We start from the raw sequence: 12,738 nt of genomic DNA, 5'->3' as shown, positions 1-12,738 counted from the left end.
CTAGTCTCACCATTTTGTATTTTGTGCATGTTATTTGCCTTATGCCAAATGTTTCTTTCTTATTTTTTGAAGTTAGTATGTTGTATCTATTTTGCTTATAAATTATATATAAGTGAATATATCTTCCTTATAACATCTCGTTAGTTCTAATGTGCATATGAGTTTTAAATAAGAATAGAGTTGAGTGTTGTGTATTTGGATATTTTATTGACGTGTAGTGCAATCCTAGGCAGAGAGAGTAACCGTAGTTTAATATGGTGCATCACCTTTTCCCTTTCAACATTTAAATTTTATGCAATCCTTCTCCCTTTTACTCAAACGTTAGAGTTAGGTGCATCTTGATTGTAAGGAAGTCAACCTTCTCTGGAGATTCTACCTAAAAGCCCAAGTCCCACTCTTGGATGCTATTTCTATGTTACACAAGGTCGCTTAAGAGTTGCAAACTTTTGTGTGAAAAAAGAGCTTTAAGATAAATCAAGTAATGAAGATGGAATTTATTTAGGTCTATGAAAGAGTAAAATGGAATGTTCTAATTCTTCTCCACTAGCCCCACAACACATTAGAGATGACAACTTTGAAATTGAAGAAGCAAAGGCATTAAAGAGAAAAAAGTAACACTTCGAGAACCTATAACAAGTTTCTGCTAATGAAATGGACCATGCCTAGAGAATTGAGGTAATTGATAGGGAAACTATAACAATTGCAACAAATGGAGCTCTAATAGTAGAAAACCCTCGTCTGAGATCTTCCAGTTCCATTAAACCTTTATTTACAAAGATTTCTCCAAATGTCGGTGAAGGCTTGTTGTTAGAAAAAGTAGACGGTGTTGTAGGTCTATGAGAAGGTAATTGCTACTCAACCCATAAATGGAAGATAATGGAGCTTTGGCCTATCTTTCTTTCTTTTGTCCTATTTATATTTTGAAGACATTTATGTCAATTACAAAAATAATCTTAGAATGACATTACTAGCCAATTATTAGGATTTGCATAGGGATTGGTAAAATTGAAATGAGGTGGTCAAAGTTCAACGAATTATATACTAGTCCTTAGATAAATTTAGGTTCAAGCATGCATTTGCAAGTCCTCAAAAAGCTGGAAATTAAGAATTGGAAAATCTTTTTAAAACTATAGTCTATCTCTATAATTTTTTCTTTAATAAATATTTGGGAATTTTTGAAAAAATGAGAAATGAGATGAAAATAGAATTCAAAAGATGCATAAGACATTGAGGAAACTATTGCAACTATGATTCAATATAATTACATTTGCATATTATCAAAACCAACAAGACAAAAACATTTGGGTTGTTTATAAAATAGATCCAACTCCAACATAGCCCATTTGTAGCTTTACAGATGGACATTATTGTTGAAAGATAAACCAAATTTTTTACCACAAAGAAAGAAAGAAAAGTGCATCCAGAGAGCACAATGAATTGACATTTTTCACATCTAATCATCACATTTTGTTAAAAAGAGAAGAGAAGAGAAGAGAAGAGATTGTTGAAAGATAAACCAATTTTTTTAGCACAAAGAAAGAAAGAAAAGTGCATCCAGAGAGCACAATGAATTGACATTTTTCACATCTAATCATCACATTTTGTTAAAAAGAGAAGAGAAGAGAAGAGAAGAGAATCAAAGAACACCCCACTTCAAATCTAGTGCAAATGTTGATATAAACTTGATAATTATTGAAAGACATAAAATTGAGATGCTCAATTTGTTCTCATGAAACATTAATGAAAACAAAGCAAAACAAAAAAATTTCTAAAATAAAAAATATTTTCTTATGTTTTTTGATAAGTAAGAGGTCGAAGTCAAGATTCACTCTCAAATAAGAAGCTCACAATTTACCGTTGTGTTGTAGACTCTTGCCTTTTTCTTATGTTGCTTTTTATTGACTGAACTCTTTTTTAATTTAAAAAAATATAAACCCCAACAAAATTATGTACAACCAACCATGAGAAATAAATAATTTTCTTAGACATCATGTTTTCCCACAAACTAGTAGCAAAATGGTTCAACCAAAACCACTAGCCTCTTCCTTAACTAAGGCAGGACTAAAAATAAAATTAGATATCTATGGAGAGTTTTCATTGGACTAATCTAACTGAACCTTTATATGACTCGTGCATGATCTTTTGAGAATAAACCTCTATATGACTTTGGTGCATGATCTTTTGAGAACAATCTACACAAGTATAAGAAACAATTTATAGAGCTATATCGATTAAAAAGGGAAAAGGGTAAAAAGAAAACGCATTATTTAATAGCTGGAGTAACAAAACCGATGCCCCCAATACGCGTCGACGGTGGAAGCCTGTCCCTTTTACATCATTCGTTGTAGGACGAGTAGAACGGAGTGACACTGCTGTGCCATCCTCAGTTTTAATCTCTTCCATTCGCGGTTTAGTCTCAGCGTCGAATTTGCAAAAGGACCGGAGAGAAGAACAGAAACGGAGACGACAAGAGGCATAAATCAGAGAGATTTATGACATTTAGGCTAGGTGAAGGTTTTTAAGAGTTTTATTGGCATCTGCGGTTGGGATTGGTAAAACAGATGGATTTAAACGAAGAGCAGTTGGACTACGACGACGAAGAGCGTGGCGGCGGCGGCGTTGTCGGCAGCAGCAGCAGCGGCAGACATTTGCAGGGCACCATCTCTGCTCTCACTGAAGCAGAAGAGGAGGAAGAAGTGCCCGATGACGAAGAATATGATGATCTTTACCAAGATGTGAATGTGGGGTTTATCGAGCCCCAGGAGGTACAGGTTCAAAACCCACAAATTCCTGTTTCACTTCCCGAGCTAGCAAGCCGGCCTCAAGTTGAAGGTCTTCCGTCTTCTTCGGAGTTTGGAAACCGGGTTACCGACTACACCGAGCCACAGGGAACGGCCTCCTCTTTTGCACCAGATGAAGAGAGCAGGCAAGGGTTTCAAGGGTTCTCTTCTTCTGTTGCAACTGCACCGGAACAAGAAAATGGTAGAGGCTTTCGGACGGTCTCTTCTTCCACAGCTGTTGGGGAAGAAGAGAGTGGCGGAAGGTTCCGAGCAGCAGCTCCGCCACTAGGGCTTGAAATTAGGTCAGTGCGTGCCGGCGGGGAATCGACCTCGGGACCTGCTGGTGGACGCGGTGGTGGTACGGGTAGCAGTGCTGCAGGTACGCCAACATCTACACCTAGGTCTGCCAGGGGGGATTTTGATTATGCTACGGCTAGTGGTGGCGATGCTAGTGGAAGTGGGAGCACGGTGTTCGTTGGGGATTTGCATTGGTGGACGACGGATGCTGACCTTGAAGCCATGCTTTCAGAATATGGGAGGGTTAAGGAGATCAAATTTTTTGAAGAAAGGGCCAGTGGCAAATCAAAGGGGTACTGTCAAGTACATTTTTATGATCCTAATGCAGCGCGCCTTTGTAAGGAGGGGATGAATGGGAGACTTATTAATGGGAAACCTTGCGTGGTCGCGTTCAAGAGCCCTGTGATCCTGAAGCAGGGTCGGGACGCAGGACCGGGAACTAGAAGTGGTGCGGGTTTGCAGGAAAAGAGAGTGATGAATGATGGTGGTGGTGGGGCAGGAGGAGGTGGTAGAATAGGTGGTGGTGGTGGGGGTTATCACGGGGGAGGAGATGGTAGTGGAGGCGGGCGGCATTACGGCCGCTCGGGCAGAGGAGGCCATGGGCAAGGCAGGGGTCCTGGAGGGCAGGGGAGAGGAAGGGGTGGAAAGGGAGCAAGTGGAAATAATGCTGGTGGACACTATGGGCACGGGCTTCTGGGACCGATGGGCATGCAGCCTGCAGGGATGATGCCTCCCATGGGGAACCAGGGTTTTGACCCGGGGTTTGGCGCTCAAATGGGTAGGGGAGGTGGTGGGGGTGGTTATGGAGGGTTTGGCCCTCACGGAGCTCATTTTGCTGGAATGGTGCCGACATTTCCCACAGTTGGATCCGTTGGTCTCCCTGGTGTGGCTCCTCACGTGAATCCGGCCTTTTTTGGTAGAGGAATGACTGCAAATGGAATGGCGATGATGCAGGGTGGTGGCAGCAGTAGTGGCATTCCAGAGGGGCACCAAGTAATGTGGTCGGATTCCATGTGGGGCACTGATGGGTCAAATAAAAGAATGGGAGATTCGAGCCATGCGGAAGATATGGGATCAGATTATGGCTATGGTGGATATGGTGGCGACAAGAGTCATGACAGAGGAGGAGGAGGAGGAAGTGGTGGTGGTGGCAGATCGAGTGCCCAGCGGACCAGGGATAGAGGGCTTGATAGTGAGTGGGTCGGAAATTCTGAGAAGAGACACCGAAGTGACAGGGACATGGACTGGGATAGGGAGAGGGACAGGTACAGGGAGAAGGACAGGGATGGATATAGAGAGCAGAGGGAGAGAGAACACAATTGGGATAGGGATGATGAGTATGGCAGAGATAGGGCTGCAAGGCCTCGAAGCAAATCCCGTGCTATTGAAGAAGAGGACCCTCGAACATTAGCTGAGTATGGGAAGAGGCGGCGCTAGGGATAGAGCCCAATATGCTTTACTGAAAACTTTGGCTCTTTTGGCTGCTTTTGCTTCATAGCCTAGAATATCTGGGTATATGTGGATCGCCTGAAGAAGATTGCTGAATCTTTCCCCACAGATCGTTACGAAAAAGTAAGTTTCATATATTGGAGGAAAGAAGGTGGTTTATCTTTTTAGTTTTTTACATTTGCCAGAACCACTTTTGCTTATAAATACACTTTATCACTAGCAAAATGACAAGTTCTTTCCCGAGCTTATATAAGCTGATAATAGTTTTCAGTAGGTCATCTAAACTTAAAGTATGATCTAAAAGTTAAGTAGGGACCTTTTAAGTGTCAATGGACAGTTATTCTATTTGCAAACTCAACATCATGGCAATGTGAGGTAGAGAGGGTCTTTATATTTTTATCTTGATGTTTCCTTTAGCTGAATCATTTGTGTATGCCATTGTTTTGTCTCATCTTTAGGTGATAATATATGTTTGAAAGGAAATATTAACTTGTTCAATGCAGCAACAAACTTGTTGAAACTCATTGAGGTGGGGCAACTACCCAAGTAATGGTTAAAATAGCCTTGTTAAAGCCTGTGGTATTGCTAATGTTCCATGAATAATAAGCATAATATTGGTGATATTTCTTTTGTGTTAGTATATTCCTAAAATGATTAGGTTTGGAAGATCAGTGTGAGCTTGCAGAAACACACAATTATTGTATTGCAAGCTTAACATCATGGCAATGCGAGAGTCTTTAATTTTTTATCTTGATGTTTCGTTTTGGGGTCATCAATTTTTTTATCTTGATGTTTCTTTTTGGTGATTGATTTGTGGATGCCTATTGTTTTGTCTTTTCTTTAGGTAGTAACATATGTTTGAAATGAAATATTAACTTGTATAAGACATAAACAAATTTGTTGAGATTCATTGAGGTGGGGCAACTACCCAAGTAATTGTTTCAATAACCTTGTCAAAGCCTGTGGTTTTGCTAATGTTCCATGTATAATTGGCATCTTATTAGTGATATTTCTTTTTATGTTTGTGTATTCCTAAAATGATTAGGTTTGGAAGATCCGTGTGAGCTTGCAGAAACATAATATTATGAAAAATGGAAGTATTGGAGGCACAAACTGCTTCTTCATATTTAAAAATTGACTTCATTTGTTTGTCTTGTGCTCGTGCATTTGCATGGTTAGAAATGGAAAACTTGTCAAGAATTGTGTTGATCCGACTTTGCTTTTAAATGATATCATGAAATATAGTTGGAACATTAGAGATGTTTTGAGAGCATTTGTTGGAACATGAGAGATGTGGTTTTGAGAGCATTTTCAGTTTATTCATATAAATTTAGGTCTTCATGCAAGTTCTTAAGTTGTTTGAAAGCTTCTCATAAGACTTGTAATATTTTTGATTTACCTCACCCCATGTTCAAAACGAATCAAGTTTGGTAGTTGTTCATGTTGGTGGCAGGTATGGTGTTTTTACACACTGCATTCTTCGATTAGAAAGCTCTTTTTTACTGATTTATACATGGTTGGATTTCCTGATGTAAACTTTCTTTTTGTTGCAGCACACTTGACTAAAATGCTTTTTTTTATTGATAATATTTCATTTTGTTGCAGTAATTTTGTCCTTGCTTTTCTCAGTTGAATCTATTTTTGAGCTTTATGTACATGTATATAGTAATATGTAACATTTTTTGCTGCGTATTTCGACATTTCAGGCTTTGGTTTGTATGCATGTATTTGTCTGTATAAGGATTGCGCATTTTAACTATTGTTGCAAATAATGCTTTACTTGTCATGTAGAACTTAAGCCTAATTACTACAATGCTTGTATATTTGTAATAGATAACAAGGTCTAGCCATATTTGCAATAAAATGCGAGGCCATATGGTTGTACTTATCTTGTTACTTTCCTCATAGTTGTCGCCTCTTAGTATGGAAGATTTCATTGATTGGTTCCAGATGTATGAATCTATGGTGGCTGAATAAATGTTAAGCTTAATGGAAAAGGCTAGGGAACTGTGATTGATAGTTCTAGACACTTGCATCGGTTTCCAAATATTATCTTCAACATAGTGACAAGGCAAGCAAAGAACACAGGAAAACCTACTTATTTGTAAGGTTAAAGGCATTTTAATAGTATAGAAACATATAGAGAGCAAATAGAAATGAGAGTTTAGCCTGTGAAACCAGAAGACAACTTTTTCCAATCTGTTTGCTGTTTTGGTGGAACCCTAGAATATAGGTGAAGAACTTAAAACCCAATATTGACAAAGAAATGCTTGTCAAAGTCACAAGGTTTCGGTTGCCTTTCCTCAATTAGCTGATATTGGCCTTTGGGGCTATGCTTGCTTATAAAATGTGGAAAATTTACAAGAAGAGGCTGCTGCATGGATGAAGGGGCTGTAATTAAAATGCCTTAGGAATATTAAGAAAAACCTCGAAGGCAGGGTTCACTTACGGGATCAACAATCTATGGCTGTTTGTCATTACAATTTCGGCAAACAGTATCCTATAACATATCTTGTATTTTGATATTAAAAGCTATCCTTCTCTAGCTATATTTTCTATAGCATCTATTAATTATCTCTATATTACATTTTTTTCTCCATTGCCCTTTCTTCGAGGAATCCATGTCCATAGAAAATGCCCAATTGACTAATGACATAAGACACACAGTTCTATCTTTCTTGGTTTTGATGTAGTGTATCATTTTATTGATCAGCATATGTAGGGCATCGTTGAAATGATGTTCATAAATGACTAGAGTACCCCAAGGTCAACCAACAAAGAGGAAGTTGGTCCAGAATACTTTACTATTTGGAAAATCCTACCTAGAAACAACCAAATCAAGAACATTGTAGTATGCCATTGATGCTTGATCAAAGCCATTGACATCAACTTTACAGTTTAAATGTATTCACTTGCCTTCGAAAAAACTTAAACAAACTTTGAGGCTATGCCATTATTAATGCAATACCCATGAGTTGTAGATAGAGATAAGTCACCTTACACTATTTGGAGTGCATGGATCATAATCATTACCTTCACCTTTAAAGTTTCTTTAGCCAGAGACCAAAAATCTCTTTAGTGAAGGAGTTTTTCACTTCGAGGCATATAATCTTGCCGTTGTATCAATTATGCACAAGTTTGTTAACATTCTGTAGTGAGTGCAAATAGAGCTCATTAAAAGTCCACTTTACATAAAAAACCACAAGTTCTTTTCTATTTTATTGCATCCTTGAGAAGTTGAGAGGACAAATATATTGATTTTGTGTTTGTTATAATTATAACATGTTGTTTATGGGAGAAGCACGTAATCATGGAGGTAAGGGATTAGACATTGAATATAAGGAGAATGTAATCATGGAGGTAAGGGATCAAACATTGAATATAAGGAGAACATACATGTCTTGTAGTTTAATCGTCTTTAAAAATTGTCCTATAAATACATGTTTAGTTGGGAAGGCCTCATGTTTGTCCACATTTGGTTTGATAATCTATTGATTTTTTGATTGTGAGCTTTTCTTCTTATTGTGTTTACAATAACTAGTCACCTTTTTATTTGCAATTTTTTAATGTCAAAATTAGAACATGTTTGTAGGTCTATAAGGAGCTCTAGCCTCAACTTTGTTATTTGTTTCTTGCCCTATGAACTTTGAGGTGGCATCAATCAATTCTTACTCATGATCCCATAAAATGCAATTGATACTAGCAATGCTCAAGTTGCTTCAAGCCTTGTTGAAGGTTAACTTACACTGGCCTAATGTCCCTTGTTGGATTTGGTAGAGGTTGAACCTTAATATCCCCATGAATGGGAGAACCCTCCAACTTGACCAACTTTTCATCAACTCATTATCTTAGGAGGTGAAATCTTTTATTTCATGATTTGGTTCTCGGCATTTTTATTGGCCACTCCTTCGATTACACTTTTTAGTTTTGTCATAAAACATTATATAATGGGTTCTTTCACTTGCAATACTCTCTTGTTCCCTTCCATATTTCCCAAATGGTGATTGAGGGATGTGTAGTCCAAATTGTAGATATAGTAACCTTGACATAGAGGGATGGCCACAAATGGAAGAGCTCAAATGGCTTTTAGTTTTGTGTCCACATGCCTTGGGGTTTGCATAGGGGTAGACATGTTTTCTTGCTTCCATAAGGTTTAAGGATATTTCTTTGAAGGTGAAGCCCAAAAGAGAGAGAGGCACACTTAAGATTTATTCCTCAAAAGTGAGTTTATCTTCTTTTATAGCTTCTCTCTAGTAAAAAATATTGGAATGTATTTATTAAATGTAATATAAGGTTTATAGTTTTTTTTGTGTTTTGTTTAAGTAAATCTTTCTAGAGGTAGAGATCTTATTCAAATTTAATGTAGCATCACCACTTCAACAACATACATTCATGATTGAGCAACTCATGGAGATAGGGTTTATTGTTGATATCCAAGTCGCAACATTGATATTCAAGTTCGGTAAACCATAAATTTGGATGAAGTTTGGCAAGGGTAAAAATTCAGAAAAAAATTGGCATTTAATTTGCCTTATATATATATATATTTAATATAGGTGCTATAATCAATAAATATTCTAAACATATAATAATAAAATTCTAAAATGTTATATAAAGCTTATAAATTTATAACAAATTTTAAATTATATTATTATAATATTCATATTTTGTTGATCATTTTTTAATAAGTTAGCAAAATAAATTTATTAGCTTGATTTATATGTTTCGGTCTTCGTTCTTAGATTCTCGAGGGTTCTAAGTCCATTCAAGTCTAGAGACAAGTCACAGGGACTCGCTAAATTTTTTTGCTTTTTTGCTTGGTTTTTGCTGGGGCTTATTGAGTTTGGCCAATTTTTTGCCGAGTCCATGCTGATCCGATTTCATTTCTATGTTTCCAATTTCAATAATATAAATTGTGAAAGTATTATGTAATTAAATGAAACTAAATTGAATAATATAACAATTTAGTTTCATTTAGTTGGTGTTTTTATCTGAATCATGTGTATATTATTTTTACAAATTGTATGTACATTGTATAATTTTCAAGAAAGGAAGAATTAGTCTTCCTTTCATCAAGGGACACCATATTTTAATAAAATATATTGTTTTTACTAGTATAATTATTAATTTTTAAAAATTTTTTTTTAGAAAGACGGGTAAACGCTTTGACCTGGGGCTATGAACCAGTGAGGCCACAAATGGGGGACCTCATCCCCATTAGATTTGAACCTTGATGGCAAGGATAAAAACTCAACAACTTAACCATCACAACATGCCACTATTGGCAAAAATTATCAATATAGTTATTAGAATATAATTTGATAATTATTATATATAATAATTATCAATATAATAATTATTATATATAATAATTATCAATATAATAATTATATTGTCAACATAATATAATAATTATATATAATATAGTTATTATCAATATAATATTTATATAATCAATAGAAGTATATTATACAACCTCTATATTATCTATGTTAGTATGAAAGAATCTAACCATTGCTAACATAATCACCCTCTTAGCTAGAGAGGAATCCTTGTCGATATCTTTTGTTTCATCCTCTTTCGTCCTCTTGACACTAACATCAACATTCCCTCTTAGCCAGGGAGGAACCCTTCTTATCATTTACAAGTTACATCACCTTATTTAGATGATTGATCACAATGGCTACATCTGTATGTGAAAAGATATCACCTTTTGTGATGTCACTTATCCACAAATATCACTTCTATATATCAATTACATGATATCCACCATGGCTATCCATAGATATCACCTCAAATGTATCACGTCACATGATATCCACCATTTTGGCTATATGTAGATATCACCCACGTGATATATTAGGGCTATCTGTAGATATCAGCTTATGCGATATCCACCATTATGGCTTATAGATATCTCCACATGTAATATCCACCAATATGGCGTTTCCATAGATATCATCTCACATGATATCCACTATTATGGCTATTCATAGATATTACTTCACGAGATGTCAACCATCATTGTGAGATTGTCACCTCACAATGATGGTAAGATGCACAATTGTCCATCATTGTGAGATTGTCACCTTACAATGATCTTCATCATGACTCATCTAAAGGATGAACACACAAGTACAAGAAAGTCACCTTGGATTCTCTCACATGGTGTTGTCGTGGTGTAACACACATGACATTCACCATGAATCATATCAGAGGGTGGTACAAGGGCTTTCACCTCAAAAGTCCTTTTTCACAAAGACATGTGCATTACAAGGGCTGACACCTCAAGTTTCTTTGTCTCAAAGAAAAACACATGCTAGGGATTGCAATTCAAACCTCTCTCTTACAGAGAAGAATTCATTAAGTAGGCTCTTTCTAAAACAAATATCAACCTTTTGACATCCTCGTCCAGGGTTGCTTCTAATGAAATGTGAGATTCCCTCTAATCTGATATCAATCTTTTGGGCTCCTCGTCTAGGGTTGCTTTGATGAAATGTTGGACCCCCTCTAAATCTGATATCAACCTCTTGACTTTTTTGTCCAAGGTTGTCTTTGATGGATTGCCAGACTCCCTCTCAATCTGATATCAACCTCCTAACCTTTTCGTCCAAGATTGCTTTTGATGGATTGCTGGACCACCTCGTCTCCAACTAGCAACTTAGTCTCATAGCAGCAGTTATCAAGTTCTTTCTTCCTTGAATGCAATCTCTTATGCCTTTTTTTAGGTCCATCAAAAACATTAAAGAGATTATCTAATGCAAATGATTCACTATCAAAGTTATAGCACATACAAATTTATGATCAATATCCAAAGGCATAATCATAAAATCTTTATCTCTTGTAGACTTTTAGTCAAATGATAACGCTCTCTAGGCAATACTTGAACCCCTTTTGAGCAATCAAGCCTTTGACTGAAATCGGGCCAGTCCTCTTGAAGATTAGAGAGCAACGAGTCTTTTGGCATTGGCCAAGAAATCATTGAGCATCATCTCCCCCAATATTATTCTGGTGGCCTTGATAGTCTAATATTTAAATTATAGCATTCATCACACAGTGTCTGGAGAGTGTCGATATGTCATCCTGAAAGTCATGGCAGTAAATATTTCATACACACTATATGGAGCGGGGGCCACTTAAGAGTTTATTTCCCACAACATTAGCTGTATTGGTTGCCGCTAGAAATAAAGCCTTCGATCAAATATGTAAGTCCCCGTAGTTTTATTACTGAGCATGGAATCTCTCCTTTCCTTGCACAACTCATGTATAAGCAGATTATATGTATGTTCACCAAAACATCAGAGTCTTGACACACAAACATGAGCTTAATACTGGAGAGGCTGGCAGATTTCCTGTCGTTATCAAATTTCATTGGGTATGCTCATTGTATGTGTACAAGAATGGAAGCTTTTCTCTATAACCTTACAAGTGATGCCCCTTTGCCAAATTCAGAGTAGAAAATATTTGTTCACACCTGTACTTAGCTAATGCTCATGGTAGATGGAATTTTGTAAGCCCTCTCAACTGGTATTATAATACACAATTCCTGAACTTTCTCACGGCACTGTGTTCATTCACGACACATGCAGCTATAGCAGAGTAACAACCAATATTATGTTGAAGACACTAGCTTATATGGGCTGATAAAATATTTCAACCCAAGTCTTCACTTTCTCACCAAATATAAAGAAGATATTCACGATGTGTGAATACCAAAGCTTAACTATTTATAAAATATAAAACTACAACTAAATATTATTGCCTGGCAATAACTCTTATAATGTTCGGCAATTTTTATTAAACATTGGCCATTTGAGTCCATCTCAATATCTTACGACAGATATTAAAATATCAGACTTTCACTTATAGCTGCAATATTCTAATGTTTGATTTGAGGAAAGATGCTGTATTTATTTATCTTCCCTGTCTAAGAATGAGTCTTTTGCACTTCCATTTGCTTTGCAAATAGTCAGTCAACTTTTTAATAAAACCTTCACTCAAAGTGCTAGTCAAAACCTTTAATGATGAATCTCCTGCAAATAATTAAAGTCCTGGCAATTTTGGTAAGGTTCATTTTATTAAAATATAAAACATCAAACAAGCGCTTAGATGAAGATATATGGAGCACCTTATTATATTTAACCACCAGGCTATACACAGTGAAATATTGTCTTATATTGGCAGGTCACAACATATATCTTTAACCCGACCT

General features: G+C 36.6%; 1 protein-coding gene across 1 annotated transcript in view; it reads left to right on the top strand.

The window, feature by feature from the left end:
- Positions 1-2,296: 2,296 nt before the first annotated feature.
- The window catches only part of LOC149532524 (uncharacterized), a 29,041-nt gene continuing 18,599 nt past the window's right edge, over positions 2,297-12,738 (top strand). The window contains exon 1 of the mRNA XM_089807133.1: positions 2,297-4,649. Coding sequence (XP_089663259.1) covers positions 2,562-4,514 — 1,953 coding nt within the window. The 5' untranslated portion in view covers positions 2,297-2,561 and the 3' untranslated portion in view covers positions 4,515-4,649. The remainder of the gene's footprint in view (positions 4,650-12,738) is intronic.

Source organism: Cupressus sempervirens, chromosome 10 (assembly GCF_028749045.1).
Source record: "Cupressus sempervirens isolate cs-2001-9-10 chromosome 10, ASM2874904v1, whole genome shotgun sequence".
Classification (NCBI taxonomy): domain Eukaryota; kingdom Viridiplantae; phylum Streptophyta; class Pinopsida; order Cupressales; family Cupressaceae; genus Cupressus; species Cupressus sempervirens.
The sequence above is the reverse complement of the archived record's forward strand: the minus strand, read 5'-3'. Positions and strand labels throughout refer to the sequence as shown.